The sequence below is a fragment of the Esox lucius genome, chromosome 11, assembly GCF_011004845.1.
Source record: "Esox lucius isolate fEsoLuc1 chromosome 11, fEsoLuc1.pri, whole genome shotgun sequence".
Taxonomy (NCBI): domain Eukaryota; kingdom Metazoa; phylum Chordata; class Actinopteri; order Esociformes; family Esocidae; genus Esox; species Esox lucius.
The window spans coordinates 34,529,567-34,549,912 of record NC_047579.1 but is presented as its reverse complement, the minus strand read 5'-3'; the positions used below and the strand labels follow the sequence as shown (position 1 = coordinate 34,549,912).

At 41.6% G+C, this 20,346-nt stretch overlaps 1 protein-coding gene across 3 annotated transcripts in view; it reads left to right on the top strand.

Annotated features, from left to right (window-relative positions):
* The first annotated feature begins 827 nt into the window (after window positions 1–827).
* The window catches only part of LOC105010258 (TOM1-like protein 2), a 34,306-nt gene continuing 14,787 nt past the window's right edge, over window positions 828–20,346 (top strand). For all 3 annotated transcript variants that reach the window (XM_013135847.3, XM_013135846.3, XM_013135845.3), the window contains exons 1-7: window positions 828–919; window positions 9,172–9,256; window positions 12,677–12,755; window positions 14,056–14,205; window positions 15,429–15,563; window positions 17,743–17,919; window positions 18,651–18,767. In XM_013135847.3, coding sequence (XP_012991301.1) covers window positions 868–919; window positions 9,172–9,256; window positions 12,677–12,755; window positions 14,056–14,205; window positions 15,429–15,563; window positions 17,743–17,919; window positions 18,651–18,767 — 795 coding nt within the window. In that variant the 5' untranslated portion in view covers window positions 828–867. The remainder of the gene's footprint in view (window positions 920–9,171; window positions 9,257–12,676; window positions 12,756–14,055; window positions 14,206–15,428; window positions 15,564–17,742; window positions 17,920–18,650; window positions 18,768–20,346) is intronic.

Here is a 20,346-nt window from a genome sequence, read left to right as displayed (position 1 = left end):
CTCCCTCGTTCGATTCGGTCCTCTTTGCCTCTTCTACCAGAGACACACCTGGCTGTAGGGTGATAAGCGTGGTTAGTCTTTCCTGACTCCCCACAGTTGGGTGGCAGTTGTTGTGTCCCCCCACAAAACTTGCTCACATCTGCGGGTGATTTCCTCCACCGTGAACCCTCAGCACAGACCCCCTCTTCCTTCAGTCTTGCATGCAGCAGCGCTGCTTTGCACCTGCTGGGCCTTATCAGGTGTACTTTATTTGTTGTAACTGTGATGCACGCACAGCGCGTCTTTCCGTCTGGAACAGCACATCGTTGTATTCTGGTGATGGGTATTCCGAATCTTTTCGGTGAGCCGGCTCTTTTGGCTCTGTTCATTTGAAATAATCGACTCATATGGCTCCCAAACGGCTCTTTATTTAAAATGCTTAAAATAACCACAGAACAATGAAAAAGGAGCAAATCACCAACGTAAAGGCAAAACGCAGGCTGCAGTGATGTTAGATCGTGAAATGCATGTGCAAATACTATAATTCCTACCTGTCCATTTTGTGGTACCTGACGTAACGCTACTGGAAAACACGCAAAGATGCGCTCTCCCCATTATTGATTATTTGTACTGCGCTGATATGCAATCTTTATTAAATCATTGTTTAACTTATCTGAAAACAATCGTGTTCATGCAAAAAAAAAATCTATTTGGTTCCCAACATTCTCCAAAAAGAGCCGTTCGTTCACGAACAACCCATCACTTTCCAAAGGATCTCTTGAGTAGTGCTGCTTCATCTTCCAATGGGGTTGCTCAGTAGGTGGGATTTACATATAACCCGCCTCTTCCAGTTTCTGTCATTCTGTACTGACTGTTGTTGTCATCAAGATGGAGTTCTTACTGGGCAATCCGTATAGCACTCCCGTGGGTCAGTGTATAGGTGAGTTACTAGTAGTAGACGCTGTTTAATTATGATTTATAGATTGTGTATGTTGGCTTAACACTTGGTATTGTACTGTAGAGCATTCAGAAGGATACATACCTGGCTAGCTATGTGTGTTATGTAGCGTCATCGGACAGCTAACGCGTTATCTGTTCGCTGGCCCAAAACAGCCATTCAAAGGATAGGCTAGTGGTGGAAGCTAACTGGAATAAAGGTGCCATTTGTTGAAAGTAATTACACATTTTCACCAAAATTTGACGGAATTATTTCAAGAAGACATTTTGCAATAGGTTTTCAGTTGTTTAAACACTTTAGATCGTTTTGGTTGGCACACGAGCTTTTCAATTGAAATTCAGTTATTCATTAATGTGCTGTGTCATTTCTCGGTAATATTTGGCTACCAGGCTTTAAAACAATTAATTAATGTACAAACACTTGTTCTGTATAATTCTGTGTTCCCATGGGACATTCATACCATATGATTATGGAAGGGAATTAATAGGAAGTAAGTTCACCTTTTGACCATGCTGGAAAATGCAGAAACATCACAATATAATGCTTAGACAACCTCATTGCATGGTCCAAACTTTCCCATTATTATGCTTTAAATCATTATTATGCTTTAAATCATAAACATGCAACAGGGCCCTAATACTGATCCTTCTACTTCCTGTTACATATCTATTCCCCCAGATACTTATTGGCAAAGTACCCTCGAAAGATGATGAATTGTGATTCACATCAAAGCTTCAGAGTTCCCATAAGAGCCTCATTTCTATTACAAGAAGATGTTCACTTTATGAGAAGCAATACATACAGTGTCAACAGGACATGTGGCTATGTTTTTCCTGAAATGGCGTTAATGGGAGTGTACAAACACACCTTATCTTTATCATGCCGGTAAGCTGTGCCCAATTCTTCTTTCAGTTGCCAGGGGTGTTGTTGAGGAAGCTTGTAAAACATGTCCCTGTAGCTTCCCTATGTGTCCTCCCTATTGTAGGTCATGCTAAAGCCTGGTGCAGGGGATGTAAGAAACATAACATATCTCAGAGTTGCATTGTAAAAAAAAAAAGAGATGTGCTCTATAAATCCTTGCAAAGCTTTGGGACAGTTTTGCCAATTGGTTCTCGATTTTATTGCCTTGAACTCAACTCTTAACATCAAGGCCAGTTACACTCTGTTGATCCATTGCAACCCTCCAATCTGAGGCTTGTTGTGACTTGGGATACCAAGGGGTACAATTACTGATTAGGTAGAACAGAAAACCAGTGACTTTTAAAGTAAGAGTTCAATACCCCTCGTCTTGGCTATGCATTAAAGTGGACTTTTTTTGTATTGGTTGTTTAATATAATGTAACTGTTCAAACAAACCAAACATCATTGTAACCTTATTAGAATCCACCTCTATGGGAAATACCAGTGTTACAGACCTTTTTATGCTCCCAGCCAGTGATTTGCTAGATAATAAGTTGATAACTGATTGATCTTTGGGGTTGCGAGTAGTGGTATATGTGTTATAGCAATTTGTTTGTCATTGATCTTACATGATAAGGCTATGCCTGTTTTGCATGGGAGCATCCTTTCATAAGGGAAGAGCTTGCCTCTTCTGGGCAGTTCTATGGGTTCTGTAACAATGACTCTTTTATATTAAGCGTGATTTTGCAACCATGGTAGCAACACATTTTACTTTAAAGCCATTCAGGATAAGGGCCTAGTCGTTAATTGTAAACAAGGCTTTCATGGCCCAGTTGTCCATTAAACTGTTTTAAACTTGTCATTCTCCTCTGACCTTCTCTGTAAAGCCACTCATTGCTGTTAGTAAAAACAGATTGAGAACTAGGCGGGGCCTGTGACAACATTTATAGCACTTCCATAAACCCTCAGCTAGCATTTTTTTAAGTCTGCTGTTGTAGACCTAGTTACTTTTGAGGGCTATTTAAGATATGCACTATTAACATGTATTCTGTAGCTGCCAAATTGTGCAGAATAAAGCTTTAGCTGTGCTTAGAAGTAATTGTGATGATTTGAATGCGATGGGGCTGGGATCCTAGGTAGGTCTGCTGGGCCAATGCACCCTCAAGACAGGGAGAGTGTTTCATGATTGTCACTGATTACCTAACAGGACATTCATAGCCAAAATATTTTTTTGACAGACAATGGAGCTTGGTATATTCATTAGGGCCCAGTGGGTAGTTGAATAAGCTGTATTTTCAGTTTTGTATGGTTAGCCTTGGGAAATTCCACTTTAACATAATTCTGCAGGGACTCCAACTTGAAATGTATACCAAACAAAACCTATTGATTGCAAATAAAACCAACAATACAACCCTGGGAACTGCATTTCCCAATTTCTGCAGTACATTTTATAAAAATAAATTTACTCAAATTACAGTGCAAATTGTCACATCTTTTTAATTAGAAATTCTTAGCTTTTATCAAAATTGGTTAAATAATATTTTATGCATCTGGATGAATTATAACAGATGAAGTAGGCAAACCTCATCCAGATATATTGTGAGTTTGTGCTGTCTTACTACTCTGGGACGAAGCTAGAAGGCTGTTGGTTGTATGTGCACAAGAAGGGCATTTCACTGCTCTGAGTGTAGCCTACAGGTCAGGCTGTGGCCACTGCTCTCCTCCTTTGGCCAGGTTGGTGCTAAGTCATCCAAGATCATGATAATTGTCCCCTCATCTGTTCTGAGAGAGGTCAAGTCATTACCAAATGTGTTGGTTAGAGCAGCTAAGTGGATCTTTACATCTCAGTGGTGTGCCTACTCCACATTCTCACTTCTGTTGTTCATGGGTCTGTGTGTGTTGTTGTTAGAAATGTCCTGTTGTTTTTCACAGTCACATCACAGGACATTAAATAAACCTGTCACCAGGCTAGTGTGCCCACTTAATTTGAGCTGGTCACAGCAACATTACACAGTATGAACACATGGAGACAGGGGTTGTGGGACATGATTGGCTGGCACACCAGGCGGATTAAGCCAATTAATATCTTGCCTGAAATTTTTCACAACATTCATATTGGCTAATGAAGGCCAAGCTTGAATGATTTGTTATACCAGAGCTTTCACGAAATTGGTATGTGTCTGGGAACTACATTACCCTTCAAAGAATCTGCTGACCCAGGCAGTCATGCATTGCAATGAAGGGGGCTGAAAATCTCAGAGTGAGATGTTCGGATTTACAACCATCAGGAAGTATGTATAACCCCAACCGAGTGAGCGAGAAACACAGCTTTTTCATACTGCCTCAAAGATGGGAGCCGAGTAAACAAAACGGCCAGTGTCCGTAATTAACTATTCGGCTCCCCAAGGGGACTGTTAGATGGAAAAATCCACCAGCCAAGCATATTTTTTACCAGCCAAAATAATAAATTGCCTTAATAAGGTATTATGACCAAGAGAGTGAAATTTGAATTGAATACAAATTATTTTAATATATTGATCAACGGTAAATCAAATCAAGTTTGTGATTTGTCCTCCTCTTTGTCGGTGGGTTTTCATTTCAAAGGTTGTTTTACTCCATGCAAATGTCGCCACATAACAGCTTTTTAATGAACGGTAGCTAGCAGCAGACTGGTGCAGTGTCAAGTAGGTGATGTCCCGTATGGTCAGCAGTGCCAGGAAACTAGGAGCACTAGAGACGCTCTGTGGCTGGCACACAGGAGTAATTTATTCCAGAGCCATCAGGCCAGATATTTTATAACATGACTATGTTGGTACAGACATTTACCCACCAGATTTCTGAGATTTACCCGCATATTGTGCTTGGTTTGGACCCTGAATACGGCCATGTTTGTTCTGCCCTGTGACTTTCAATTGACTTTGTGTAATGAGACTTTATCTGTATAAGACATTCTTCTTGAATTTGTCTTCTTACCAAACTGACTGTCACAGTGCCCAGAAGAGGTGCTGTGGTCTTAGTTACGGTCTCACATAATTACATTATTGTCGGCCAGGTGTTCAAATCCTGGTTGCAGCACACTGACAATGCTTGGGGTTCTCAATCTTCAGTGATCCTGCACCTGCTGTGGAGTATGTGTGCCACAAGGTGTCCATAATTGCGAAGGTGATGTCATGATATTGGATAGGGAGAAAATTGGGGTCAAATGTTTTTCATAACCGAAACATTTGGCCTAATATTGAATAACCATTGTGGATTCTTAGAAATATTTCACATTTTTCTCTAAGATGCAAACAAGTTTCAGAGGAACCATGTGAAGGCATGCATTTCCAGAAATGTTTTAAAAGCATGAAAATAAGAACATGATGAAATATACAATCAATCGATTTTTCTGTTGGTGCCCGTAATCATGGCATGCATGTTTTTGAATAATTTTCACTCAGTTAGATTCATATCATTACTTCAGTCGAAGATCAAGCTGATGAACAAATGCCCTGCATAACAACTATAATTATGCAGGGCATTGAACATATGTTCAAGATTGGCCAGTGTGTTTGCTGCTGTGGTTGTAAGGCTGGTGAGAGTGGTATCCAACACCACAGTCTAGCAGCAGTTGGAGAGAGTAACGTGGTCAGGTCACTTGACCCAGAGGAAATGGGAGAGCACTCGGAGGCAGGGGGCAACATTCCGTCCTACTAATGAGGTTTGCATTGTGTATCACTTCATTTATTTAAGTGGCCTGACAGGAAGTATCTTTGTGTGTGTGTGTGAGATCACATCTAAGGTTATGTTGGCATGTTTTTTAAGTTTGGGCAAATAGTGAAGTCAAACCACTTTCTGATGGCAAATAGATCAAACTAATAGTAGCTTAAAGCAGTCAGTGGCTTTCAAAAGTAGTCATCCCCACTTGTCCACATTGTATTGTGTTACAACCTGAAATCCTAGTGTATTTTCTTTGATCAGTGGCAGATTTATTTATTTCTGCCAGTAATTTCAGTAATTCTAAGTAAATTCTACATATGTATTACAAATACAAAACAGGAAATTTGCCCATTCTATTTTGCACAATTGCTCAAACTGTCATTTTGGATGGGAACCTTTTGTTGACCAGCAATTCCCAACTTTTTCCACATTCTCAGTTGGATTGAGACTTGGGCTTTGACTGGGCCACTACAGGATATTTAACTTTTTGGTTTTAAGCCGTTCCAGTGTGGTTTTGGCTGTATGTTTGGGGTGCTTAGCATTGAGGCAAAATAGCTATACCATAGATTTTGTTCTCAGTCTCCCACATGCATTCTAGCGGAGATTTGATTAGTTTTTTTTCCACAATGCCACTGTCCTACAGGTTCACTGGCCTCTTTTGTGAAGCACCTGGGCTGTTTTTGCAGTATGCACAGTGTCTCCCAGTTCACTCATCTAAGACTGTATCTCCCTTAGAAGTTGCCATATGCCTCTTGGTGGCCTCCCTGACTAGTACCTTTGTGTTGATACTCTGTTCTAGACTGAATCACGTTTGAGACATATTCTCAACATTTCTTAAGAATGGACTTTTCTGTGTCTTGTAGGATATTCAATGCCTGGGAAATGTTCTTATCTGACCCATAATTGGTGCCTGTGAAGGAACCTTATTTTGGACTTGCTTTTCATGTTCCTTTATCTTCATAATGCAGTTTATGTTAGGAATCTTACTAACCAACTGTGGGACCTTCCACATTCTGTTTTAGTTGACCTGAAATTATGTGAAACACCTTAATTGTACACAAGTAGACCCCTTCAGCTTATTATGTGACTTCTAAAGACAGCTCATTTAAGTGTGTCATGGCAAACGGGGTGAATACTTACGCAGTCAATTATTGTCTGTTTAATTATTGTAAATAATTTAGAGCAATTTGCTTTACTTATGGATTGTATTTTTGTTGATCAGTGGTAAAAACTTCTGATTAAATCTGTTTGGATTTCATTTTTTAACACAATAACATTTGGAAAAGTTCAAAGGGGGTGAATACTTTTTATGGCCATTGTATAACTGAAAAAAAACGGTTAAATCCTGTCTTCCTACTAGACACCTGTACATATTTGTCCACCATCTAAGACCTTCCTGTGCTATAGTGTGAACCTATACAGTGGCCAGGGTTCTGACCCTTGTCTGACTGGTTGGGATTGGGGGTGGGTAGAAAGTGGAGGGAGGGAGAGATGGAGGGAGAGATGGCGATGGGGCAGACAGAAGAAGAGGAAGAAAGGGAAGTGAGCGTGAGTACAGACGGTCAGGCGAGAGGGAACTGAGGAAGATGTGGCGTTGGCACTGGATGGCACAGCCTGCCGCCTGTGTAGCCACGTGACTGCTTGTCCTGGATTCACTCCAAGGCACTGTTTGTGGGTCTGGAGTGGGTTGAACTCAGTCCATCTCTACTATGTGCAAGTAAAGGTGCTGATTAAGTTCTGATTTGAACTAATTTAGATCATAAATTAACATTATGGACCTGATCCTAGGAATGCACTTTTACTTGACAATGAATATGAGCACAGTAACAAAAATATCTAGGCTATCCTCCAAAAACAGTTGAAAAGCAATTTTCCTTTTTTCTTCCTCCTTTAATTACACTCTCTCTCTCTCACACACTCTCTCACACTCTCTCTCTCTCTGTACCCCTGTTCCCTTTCTCTTTTCTATTTCCACATCTTTTTCCAACTATTCCCAAGTCTCCCTCTATTCCCCTTTCTGTCCCTCTTTCCCTTCACTCCCACGTCCATCCACTTTTCAATCCACTTTGAAGATTATGTGGGATGTCCCAGTGAAGGTAGCAGTGGTTAAGTCTTAACCTACGTTAATTCTCTTCTGTATACATACATGCATGCACACACTGCTGGAGTGGCTCAACTCTGCATCATGCTGTTTACTGTGGTTTCCCCTCTGTGACCTACATATTGTCAAGAGGTTAGCAAGACGATGTGTTGGCAGACCAAATACAATCTTCTAGAAATTGTGTGTGTGTGTGTGTGTGTGTGTGTGTGTGTGTGTGTGTGCGTGCCACCACTATTTACACCACTAAATCTGATTAGAGTTTATCTGAGTCTTTGGGAATTCTAAAGTGGTCATGCATGATACAGTACTTTAGAGTCTCCATATGAGTGGACACATGCTAAGCTCTCTCACTTTCATTTTCCATTAATATGGGAAAGACCAGAGAACACACAAGACAAAAGGTTGTTGACCTTCTCAGATCCTGCAAATAATTTGCAAATAATTAAGAAATGTAAAACAACTTGATCAGTCATGAACCTGCCTGGTGGAGGAAGCATATGTATTTTGATCCAACGCTCTGTGAGAACTATGGTTCAAGTGGCAAAAGATCTCCGTGGATCACAGTTTAGACGCCTACTTGCCAAAAAGTGATTTGGAAGTTTTGCCTGAAGAAAACCTGTGCTGTCACTACATCTAAAAGTGCCTGGAGTTTGCTACATGTCTTTGGAAATTTTACTGGAACCAGTTTATATGGTCTGTAGCTTTCTGACAACAAACACTGGAGTTTGTGTATGGTGTAAAACGGGCTGTGGTCATGCACTACCACCTGATACCCACTTTGAAGTATGCTGGTGCATCTGTGCTGTTGTGGGGCTGTTTTACTTTCAAAGGCCTTAGGAACCTTGTTAAGATACATGCGACAGACTCCAGGAGATTTCCTGTCAAAAACTGCCTGCCTCTGCCAGGAATATAAAACTGGGTCATCTTCGTTGGATCTTCCAGCAGGAATAATGATCGGAAAGCATACCCCCAAATCCACACAAAAATGGCTCACTGACCATGGAGTCAGTGGGGGTGAGGTGAATGCATCAGTGGTGACCTTGGTTACACTAGTTTTTTCACTCACACAGTATTGTTACATAACCCATGTAGTTTAGGCTAATTAGTGGGGATTGGTGAGGTAAGGACAGTTCACCGTGCAGATGGTCTGACATCTAGCTCCAGGCTTAGTGCCGAGTGGATTGGCAGACTTACTCTGGGTCAGTTATTAAATCACTTTGACATCTCCCATCTCGTCGATCAATTATTCAATCAATTTGACCTTTTTACATTAGCTGTCACAGTGCTTTACAGTTCTCTGGCCTGAACCAAAGAGAAGGCAATGCACAAGTGAAAGAACAGTGGCTAGAAAATTATCCTAAAATAAATAAGCGCAGGAATCCTGCCCAGAACGGCAGCTCATCTTCTTTGGTCAGTACTGGGTTTTCTTCTGGGGTTAAGTGTTGAGAAAAACGACCCACTCCTTATTGTTCCGTCTTGTCCGTTGAGGAGTCTGGTCCATTTGTTGTTGTTGACTTCCTGTTGTGTTTTCCAGAGAAGGCCACAGATGGCGGCCTGCAGGCTGAGGACTGGACCCTTAACATGGAGATCTGTGACATCATCAACGAGACAGAGGAAGGGTGAGCTCCTGCATTATCTGGCGTTTCTTCTTCACGGACGGTTGGTCAGCATTACAAAACCACGGACTTACAATCCATGAGGATTCATCTTGCACTGTTAACACTGTTAATCCAAGAGAGCAATGCATAGTGTGGAAATCTCAGAAAGCGCTAAAGTATACTATACAGTGCCAAATGTCCTGTAGGACCTAACACATTTTTTTCCCCCTCTCTCTCCAAAGTAGTGTGATCATGGATCATTGCAGCTTCTCAGGGGACACTGCATTGAATGACCTTTTCTTTTAAAATTGACACTTTAACAGTTCACACTGCCACAAATAGGCCAACTTAGGCAATAGCCGCATCAACAGATTATTAATGCCCAAGTCAAATTAGCCATCAGTTTCTGTTTTTTATGGCAGTGCTCAACAGGCACCTTGAAGTTCTCTATGTATGCATAAGGATGGGTAATTTCCCTCTATGATTATTTACTGTTCCTGCTTCCCTTTCCTTTTTTGTCTTGCTTTCTTTCTCTATCTCACTTTCTTGTTGACACATTCTTCATGCCCACATGCACTCAAGCTTTGTCATGCAGTGGCCTATGACATAAATGCACGCGCACAAACACTATCTTTTTTCTATCTTTGAGGGGACCTGAGTCTGAACCCTGGCTCAGAAATCCAGCCCTAACCCTAACTTTAACCTTGTACTATCGTTAGCCTCAACAGCCTAACTTTTATGCCTAAACATAACTTTGCCATAACGCTTAAACATAACTAGTACCACCCTAAACCTAAAAGTAACCCAGTTCTCACTCTAATTCTCCCTTAACCTGTAAGCTGGATACTGCATTTTCCCTAGTGGAGACCTGCCAAAAAGCATTGTGGGGGACCACTACAATTGTTTCTATCGTCCTCACAAGTGCACGTTAATGTGGATCATGGACGCGTGCACCAGTCTGTCTGTTCCGCTTGACTGGAATGCCTTGTATTCCACTCACAATGCATAACAGGCCAGGCAGCGTCTGACTGCTAGCCCCAAGGCAATGTGTCGAGGGAGAGTACAAAAGTTCTGTACGATTTAGAAGTTTTTCTTGTTTTCCTGCACTATGAGGTTGAAATTACACAGAAATTGTGAAAATAATGCCTTTTTGCTTTTCTTTAAAAAGAAATGCCTTGAATGTCAGCCTGTTCAGGTGGAATGGAATATCTGGATATGTAATAGACCAATTACTTCATCTGTCTATGGGTTTTGGGCTCAAGATTCTGTCAGGGCTGTGAATGTAAATACAGATAGGAACAGTAAAGCATTTTGATTTAAAATCTGTTACTATGAGGTTGAAGTATACATTTTGAGCTTTTATTTGAGGGTATTCTGTATGTTGCCACCTATAAAAATGCTTCACTAATACTTATAGAGGGCAGTATATTTTGTAATATTTTAATTGGGTACTTTTGTTTCCTAATATTCGATCTGTTAAAATATTTCAGGAACGCAAATTAGTTGAAATAGCAAGACAGTGTTTTGAAGTCAATCATTCTGTGCACACTTGTTTTGATTTTATTTTGATTAATGCAAATCAGATCAGAAGACATTTTAGACATTTCACAAGTCTCCCTGCCCCCTAATGCCCCATATCATATAAACCCAGACTGCCTCCCTAATGCCCTGTATCATATAAACCCAGACTGCCCCCAAATGCCCTGTATCATATACACCCAGACTGCCTCCCTAACGCCCTGTATCATATAAACCCAGACTGCCCCCTAATGCCCTGTATCATATAAACCTAGACTGCCCCCTAATGCCCCATATCATATTAACCTAGACTGCCCCCTAATGCCCTGTATCATATAAACCCAGACTGCCCCCTAATGCCATGTATCATATAAACCCAGACTGCCTCCTAATGCCCCATATCATATAAACCCAGACTGCCTCCCTAACGCCATGTATCATATAAACCCAGACTGCCCCCTAATGCCCTGTATCATATAAACCCAGACTGCCCCCTAATGCCCCATATCATATTAACCCAGACTGCCCCCTAATGCCCTGTATCATATAAACCCAGACTGCCCCCTAATGCCCTGTATCATATAAACCTAGACTGCCCCCTAATGCCCCATATCATATTAACCCAGACTGCCCCCTAATGCCCTGTATCATATAAACCCAGACTGCCCCCTAATGCCCTGTATCATATAAACCCAGACTGCCTCCTAATGCCCCATATCATATAAACCCAGACTGCCTCCCTAACGCCATGTATCATATAAACCCAGACTGCCCCCTAATGCCCTGTATCATATAAACCCAGACTGCCCCCTAATGCCCCATATCATATTAACCCAGACTGCCCCCTAATGCCCTGTATCATATAAACCCAGACTGCCCCCTAATGCCCTGTATCATATAAACCCAGACTGCCCCCTAATGCCCTGTATCATATAAACCCAGACTGCCCCCTAATGCCCAGTATCGTATTAACCTAGACTGCCCCCTAATGCTCCTTCTCGTATTAACCTAGACTGCCCCCTAATGCTCCTTCTCGTATTAACCTAGACTGCCCCCTAATGCCCCATATCGTATAACCTAGACTGCCCCCTAATGCCCCATATCGTATAACCTAGACTGCCCCCCTGAAACGTCTGTTACCTTTGGCATGCGGTGGCACGCTGACACACACCACAGAGCTCACTGTGTTTCTGCCTTTCTGTAGGGACTTGTTAGTGTCAACCTCCACTCTCCGCTGGAGCTGCTGGTGTCAGTGAGATTAGTTCTGAACACCAGCAGCACCACTCGGTTAATGTTTTATGCATCGCACACAGCCGTGACTGTCACACTCACTGATACACACACTCATCCCTCTGAATAAGATCCAGAATTCATTAAAGAGTTCATAAATAGTTTTATGGGAGCTCATTAACTCTCATCTGAAGCAGAGGGCGTGAAGGATGATGAGTGCATTTGCAGTAGCTGGTGAGTACATTTGGACAAGCCAGTGCCAGTGGATTAGCCAAGCCAGTGCTTGTTCAAAAAGACAGTGCACTTTCTTTTTTTCGGAGGGGGTATTGTCTTCTCGTTGACACTTTACTCTTTGAGGTTGTAAGGTTTCAGATGTTTTTAGGACATGCAGAGGTGTTCCCCTTTTTTCGGTGCTATTTAGTTAAGTGTGGGATTTTTTTTTAGATGGTCAGGTATAGGTTTTATATTTGGTTGTCTTGCTTTAGATTTTGCATGTGTTCTAGATGGAATCATATTGTTGAGGTGAACAAGTAGGCATGCATCACCTTAATCTTCATTTTAACAACACAGCTGAATTAGTTAATGTCAACATCAGTTATTATTTGATGCTTTTGCATTATCAGTTCTAGACTAAGAATGCCATGCATAGTTTGGAAGCGCAGGTGCTTAGCTACATATGTTGTGTTCCTGCAGGCCCAAAGATGCCATCCGAGCATTGAAGAAGAGACTCAGTGGGAACCGGAACTACCGGGAGGTGATGCTGGGGCTGACGGTGAGACGGTGGGGCACTCTGGGGATTTACGTGTGTTCCCTGGGGCTCTGACCCATCTGAAAACACTGGAGATTGTTTACACTCTACACCAGCATGGATATCTGGGTTAGGTGTATTGTTTGTTAGGGTGACAGATCTGAAACCCCAACTGATCACAGGTTAAACCCGGTTCAGGGTGTAAAAGTGTACATTACCAGTAGATAGAAATGACCAGCCATCAACCCAGCACTGTAGGTCCGACCGGCTATTTGGAAGACAACGTTTGAGCTCATCAGACGGGACAGCAAGAGAATGTCTTGAGCCTGTTCCTGGAGCATTACCATGCTATACGTTTTCACTCTGAACCTAATCTAGCACATCTGATTTTAATCATTAGCTAGTTCATTACTTGAATCAGGTTCGTTACAACTGGGGTTGGCGCCAAAAACCTACAGGAGTGTTGCTTTCCAGAAACAGGGTTGGCGAAGCCCTACTCCTTAGCAGATCCTGGCAGTGCTTATTGCCTAGCAAGCAAGATTATTTATATTGCGCAATTCAATGTGCTTCACAATGAATTGAAAAATATAAAAATGCAATAGAATATATTCGCACATAGGTTATTCCTCTCTTAGCACCAGAACTTGCATTACAGAAAAATTATGTAATGATTGGTAAAACATAGAATAAAAACATAACTGAGTTAAACATAATAATATAACATAGAAAAAGAGAAATTTAAACATAAATAAATAAAAACAAAGTTGTGATTATGTTTAAGCGCTCAGTCATAGGCACGTGAATAAAGAACTGTTTTTAACCTGGATTAAAGAATGTATACGTTTGGGGCTCCTCTTAGCATTAAAGTCTAAGAGGAGTGAATAAAACAAATAGGACTTTAGATCATTGTACTTGTGGTACATTTGTCAGCAGAAATGCATGCATAACTAGTGCAGTGCAGTTTCACTTGCACTGCACTAGAATCCTGCTCTATAAAAAGCGACATACACATTGTGGAATTAACACTTGTGTTGAGCAGCACTCAACATTATGCTGTATTGTCTGTTGGGTGATTTCCCCCAGGCGGTTTCTCAACAATTGTACTTTTTTAAAAAAAATTTATTACCTGCATACACCTAGAGTTTTTGGACGGTGTGTTGGTTAAAATCTCTTCTATTCTCTGCAAGAGGAAAGACAGACGTCTGTGAATATCTGAGCAAATATATTTTCTTAGAATGTTTTGCCGATCTTCTTTCTTTTGTTTCTTTCTTAGTTTTTCTCTATTTCGTATCCATTTTCTCTTTCTCTCTCTCCTTCTGTCCAGGTGTTGGAGACATGCGTGAAAAACTGCGGCCACCGGTTTCACGTCCTTGTGGCTAACCGGGACTTCATTGATGGTGTTCTGGTCAAAATAATTTCCCCCAAAACCAACCCCCCCACCATCGTACAGGACAAAGTCCTGGCCCTGATCCAGGTAGTCTAAAATGCATGCAGGTCCTTTTACTACAGGAAGGAGTCAGTCTAGATTGATCAGCTACATGTTGCATTTAACCCAAACAAAAGAGAGCTAAGTGGAGCCACAACCTGTCAAATCTCATGTCGAAGACAATGCTTGAAGCCAGGCTGCAGAAGTTGTAGAAACCCTACATTCATCCAGAGTCCTGGCACCCCAAACTAATGTAGGCCAGGAAAACATTCCCACGCTACTGCCACCAGCCTGTACCATTGACAGCAGACTTCAGCACGGATCGAAAACAACTGACCAGGCAATGTTTTCCCCTCTCCTCTGTTGTTGATAATGTGTACTGGGACCTGTCCTTGTTTTCACCTGCCTATCATCTTGAACAATTCTTGCTATTTTATTTCTCTCATCAACAAGCCGACAGGACTGGTACTGACTGGACACGGTCATGTGTGAAACGCACAGGAAGGTGTTTCTTTCTCAGATACCAGAACCGGCATATCGGTCACACAAAGCTATTTGGGTCATGTGTTCTGCCCATTCTAATCTCATTCCCACACTTGTCACATTTCTACCCACATTTGCAGAAGGTTTGGCAGATCAGCCCCCACGACCCCGGACTTCATGTTTAGTGCACCAAAGCACCAATAACTATTTTGTTGTGGGACAGCTGAGAATACTATGCAGCTGAGCTGTCCCAGTAGATGGTGCACTGACTCGTGGCACAATAAGGCTTTTCGTGTTTAACAATGTACCGTAAGCTTGCTCCAAAACTAGCTTGAAATGTCAGTGGGGGAACTGTCAGTGGGGGAACTGTCAGTGGGGGAACTGTCAGTGGGGGAACTGTCAGTGGGGGAACTGTCAGTGGGGGAACTGTCAGTGGGGGAACTGTCAGTGGGGGAACTGGTGGCAGCTGCACGTTGATGTTGGTCTTTAGGAGCTAGCTAGCCTGTTGAGGAAACAGTACATTTGTTTTTTTAGGCTGTTAGTTGTATAGCTCCTCTTTTGTATTATAAAGTGTCTGACTCTGGCTAGACTGCATTTAATTAACAAGTGTTTTTTACTGGTCCATTCGGAGCCGCTAAATTCAAAAGATGACAAATACTTTACTCTGTAAGGTTGCTAACATAGAATTTAATTGTCAGTCTCACTAAAGCTTTGAATAACCATTTCCTTCTGTCAACTGAGTGTATAGTTTATATTATGGGCCAAGGATTTATTCTGTGTGTTGCCAGGCCTGGGCAGATGCCTTCAGGAGTAGCCCTGACCTGACGGGGGTGGTCCATATTTATGAGGAGCTGAAGAGAAAGGGAATCGAGTTCCCCATGGCTGACCTGGATGCTCTGTCACCTATCCACACACCACAGAGGGTGAGACCTAACAAACACACACACACACACACACTCACACATTTTCTAATATTCAAAATCCGATTGTCCCTAAACCTAATGTGTATCCCTAACACTAATTCTAAACATGACCCCAATGGCTTACATATCCCTGTGTTCAACCTTCCCCAAATGCAACCTACCCATGTCACCCCTCTCTTCCACAAGCCCCATTGTCTTCTGTTAGAAGCTCACATCCGCTACAAGACCTTGGTGCTAACCTATGGAGCAGCTAAGGGAACTGCACCTCCCTGCCTGCAGGCTATGCTTAAACATTACAACCCCACCCGTACACCCCGATCTGCCACTTCATGTCTTCTGGCCACCCAACGCTCACGGATGGGCAGAACGCTTCTGTCTTGGACCTCAGTGGTGGAACAAAGTTCCCCCTGAAGCCAAGACCGCAGAGTCCCTGCCAATATCCCAAAAGGGGCTAAAACCCAGCTCTTTGATGAGTATATTAACTTGCCCGCCCACCAACACGCCAAAAAAAACGCCCTTTGATTTCTCTGGCACTGGCTTTGCCAACTAACGGCTTCGATGAAGGAAAGTGTACTTATTATGATTGTCCGATGTTGGTTTTCCAAGACACCTTAAGAGGAATGCACTTATTGTATGTCGCTCTGGAAAAGAGCATCTGCTAAATGACTAAAATGTAAGATGTAAATGTAAAATATAAATGTAAAGATCTCATCCAGAGTTACTTAAGCATATATTTTAGTAAGCATACATTTTTATAGTATTCCCCTTGGGAGTCGAACCCTGAACACTTGAGTTGTAAGTGGCGTAGTTTACCAACTGAAGCCCTAAGCCAAAAATAGACTTGATCATAATGGGGTCTGGTGAAATGTTCTCACTAAGGTGAAATGTTTCGTTTTACTATCCTTGCAGGACATTTTGGTTCCCACCAGAACAGTAAAAATATGTTTGCATACACACTTTATTCCTAGATAAAATGTTTGCTTTTACCTATAATTATGTTTATTAGTTAAATCTCTGTTCCACATTTATCCCCAAATAGTTCCATTCCAAATTTAATTGAATTTTGGTGTTTTTTTCCCCATGTGTTAAATGTCTGTTACCTGTCAGTTATATTTGAGTGAGTGCCCAGACGTACCTGGCATGCTGCCAGTTTGGGAAGATTCTAGTTAGTTTACTTTGGCAACTCATTGAGGGAATTCTGTATTTTGATTTAAGGGTAGTTAAGCGTAATTGAGGTTAGTAGTGATGGACTCAAGTTAGCTACAGAAGAGACATCTTCCACATCCTTGCTGCAGTAATAAGTAATATGAGGAATACCATGTGTAGTAGGATAAATAATGAGGAATATCATGTGTAGTAGGATAAGTAATATGAGGAATACCATGTGTAGTAAGATAGGTAATGTGAGGAATACCATGTGTAGTAGGATAGGTAATGTGAGGAATACCATGTGTAGTAGGATAGGTAATGTGAGGAATACCATGTGTAGTAGGATAAATAATGAGGAATACCATGTGTAGTAGGATAAATAATGAGGAATACCATGTGTAGTAGGATAAATAATGAGGAATACCATGTGTAGTAGGATAAATAATGAGGAATACCATGTGTAGTAGGATAAATAATGAGGAATACCATGTGTAGTAGGATAAATAATGAGGAATACCATGTGTAGTAGGATAAATAATGAGGAATACCATGTGTAGTAGGATAGGTAATGTGAGGAATACCATGTGTAGTAGGATAGGTAATGTGAGGAATACCATGTGTAGTAGGATAGGTAATGTGAGGAATACCATGTGTAGTAGGATAGGTAATATGAGGAATACCATGTGTAGTAGGATAGGTAATATGAGGAATACCATGTGTAGTAGGATAGGTAATATGAGGAATACCATGTGTAGTAGGATAGGTAATATGAGGAATACCATGTGTAGTAGGATAGGTAATATGAGGAATACCATGTGTAGTAGGATAAATAATGAGGAATACCATGTGTAGTATGATAAGTTATATGAGGAATACCATGTGTAGTAGGATAAGTTATATGAGGAATACCATGTGTAGTAGGATAAGTTATATGAGGAAAACCATGTGTAGCGAGCAAGGCAGAGGAACTTTTCAGTTCTGCGGGCTCAGGCTTCAGTGATGTGCTAACTTCATGAGTTTTTTCCTGCAGGGTCTACCTGAGGTGGACCCAGCCATACTGAAGTACAAAGCCCCCGTCCAGCCCCAGGCCGCAGCCACAGCTAGCGTCCCCAAGCCTGCCGCCGTCCCCTCTCCAGCTCCCACCCCCATCCCACAGATACCGCACATCCCCAGTGTACAGGGGCCCATCACTGCCAACCCTGAACAGGTGAGCATGAAGCTCCAATAAGAAATGTGAGCCTGTACAGTAGAGGCCCCAGTTATCTCCCATCCCAAGGTTTGGGTCAGACCACTTTAGAGGTTATTCACATGGGATTTGTGGGTAAGAGCATCTGCTAAATGACTCCAGATTTAAATGCATCCAAGCTATGTCACATTATTCAATGATGCCAAACAGTATGGCCTGAGCGATGCTCCTAGCTAGAGTTAGGTGATGGGGTGAATAAAAAATCTGTAAATATTCTTGTTAAAATGGGTGCATGGCAGGAACCGTGAACATAATAGCAATCTACATTTAACACTGAGTCCGTTTGAAAATGGAATGCCACTGGTGTTACAAATGATCCGTTGGTGTGGCATTGTTGTCCAGTGGTACATCCACGTGTGTGGCTCCCCACTGGAAACCAGGTTTCAATAGCTTTCACCTGGATAGTCCCAGTAGTGTCAATTTGGTATATGGCATTTACCTGTTAAGTTCTTATATATTAATGAAAATAAAGGAAACAATGTTAGATGATGGCAGGAAGCCACTTTAGACAATCAAGACTCATCCTGGCCTAGTCTTGGGCCCGTTTTGAAAACTCACCATTCTTCCTTCCTACCCTCTTTTGGGACTTTCACTGATCTGACAGGCCGAAGCAGGGTTGCCACTAGTTATCTTTAACTTTAACCTTTCATCCTCTCTCTGACCCTTGACCCCCCTGTCTGCCCCCTTTTCAGATCGCTCGGCTGCGTAGTGAACTGGATATTGTGAGAGGAAACACCAAAGTGATGTCAGAGATGCTGACAGAGATGGTTCCTGGACAGGAGGATGCCTCTGACCTGGAACTTCTTCAGGTCAGAAACTATGCTCCCCCCAGCAAAGAATTATAATGTCAGAGCGCTGCCGTGAATGTGGACGACTCTTCAGTAATTATAATAATGTTGCACTATACATTTTTTTTGCTAAACTTTTATTTTGTAACCAGGGCTAACTTGCAAAAGAGAGAGTGTTTGTTTTTCCATGACTAAATGAAGGTAAAAATATGAATATATAAATATACACTCTTTTAAAACACAGCTGTGTTTTGAGTTGAATGTCTATTCTATTAATTATGTTTCTCTGACACCCCTGTGTACCTACCCCACTTTTCTGGGACAGAATCAGCACCACTAATAAAATATTACATTAGTAGTTTTAACTTCAAAATACATTTTAGACAGCTGAGCACTACACATGACATAAGCATTTTAAATAATTCACCTGCAGTGCTCCAACTGTTTTTTTATTATTTCTTTGAATCGCAAGTAAAATTGAAATCTTCCCTGAGTGAGTCATCAGCCTGCTCAAGTGAGATTTTAGAAATCATTAGGTCCACTAGGGGGAGTAGTATGACCGTATATATTTCCACCAGTAACGTTTGAACACCAAATAATCTCCCTAGGTGTTGATCTATCTTTCCCTCACCCATGAGTGTGTCGGACTTCTTCTGGTCACATCCCTAGAACAATGTACCCTCTCAAAACCTCATGGTGAATTTATTCTGGTCACATCCCTAGAACTATGTACCCTCTCAAAACCTAATGGTGAATTTATTCTGGTCACATCCCTAGAACTATGTACCCTCTCAAAACCTCATGGTGAATTTATTCTGGTCACATCCCTAGAACTATGTACCCTCTCAAAACCTCATGGTGAATTTATTCTGGTCACATCCCTAGAACTATGTACCCTCTCAAAACCTCATGGTGAATTTATTCTGGTCACATCCCTAGAACTATGTACCCTCTCAAAACCTCATGGTGAATTTATTCTGGTCACATCCCTAGAACTATGTACCCTCTCAAAACCTCATGGTGAATTTATTCTGGTCACATCCCTAGAACTATGTACCCTCTCAAAACCTCATGGTGAATTTATTCTGGTCACATCCCTAGAACTATGTACCCTCTCAAAACCTAATGGTGAATTTATTCTGGTCACATCCCTAGAACTATGTACCCTCTCAAAACCTAATGGTGAATTTATTCTGGTCACATCCCTAGAACTATGTACCCTCTCAAAACCTAATGGTGAATTTATTCTGGTCACATCCCTAGAACTATGTACCCTCTCAAAACCTCATGGTGAATTTATTCTGGTCACATCCCTAGAATTACGTACCTTCTCAAAACCTCATGGTGAATTTATTCTGGTCACATCCTTAGAACTACGTACCCTCTCAAAACCTCATGGTGAAACTATTTGTGTCCAAGTATTTAAACAAAATGTACAACACAAAACACAAGACATGTGAAAATACAGATTTTGCAATGCTTAATGGACATGGTACAAGCAAGCTTGATAAAGCAGTGTTTGTCAGTTATTGGACAGACTGGTAGTTTCTAATGGGCCTCTCTTAATAGTGGAGCATCATTAAGAGGATGGGGATGCCGT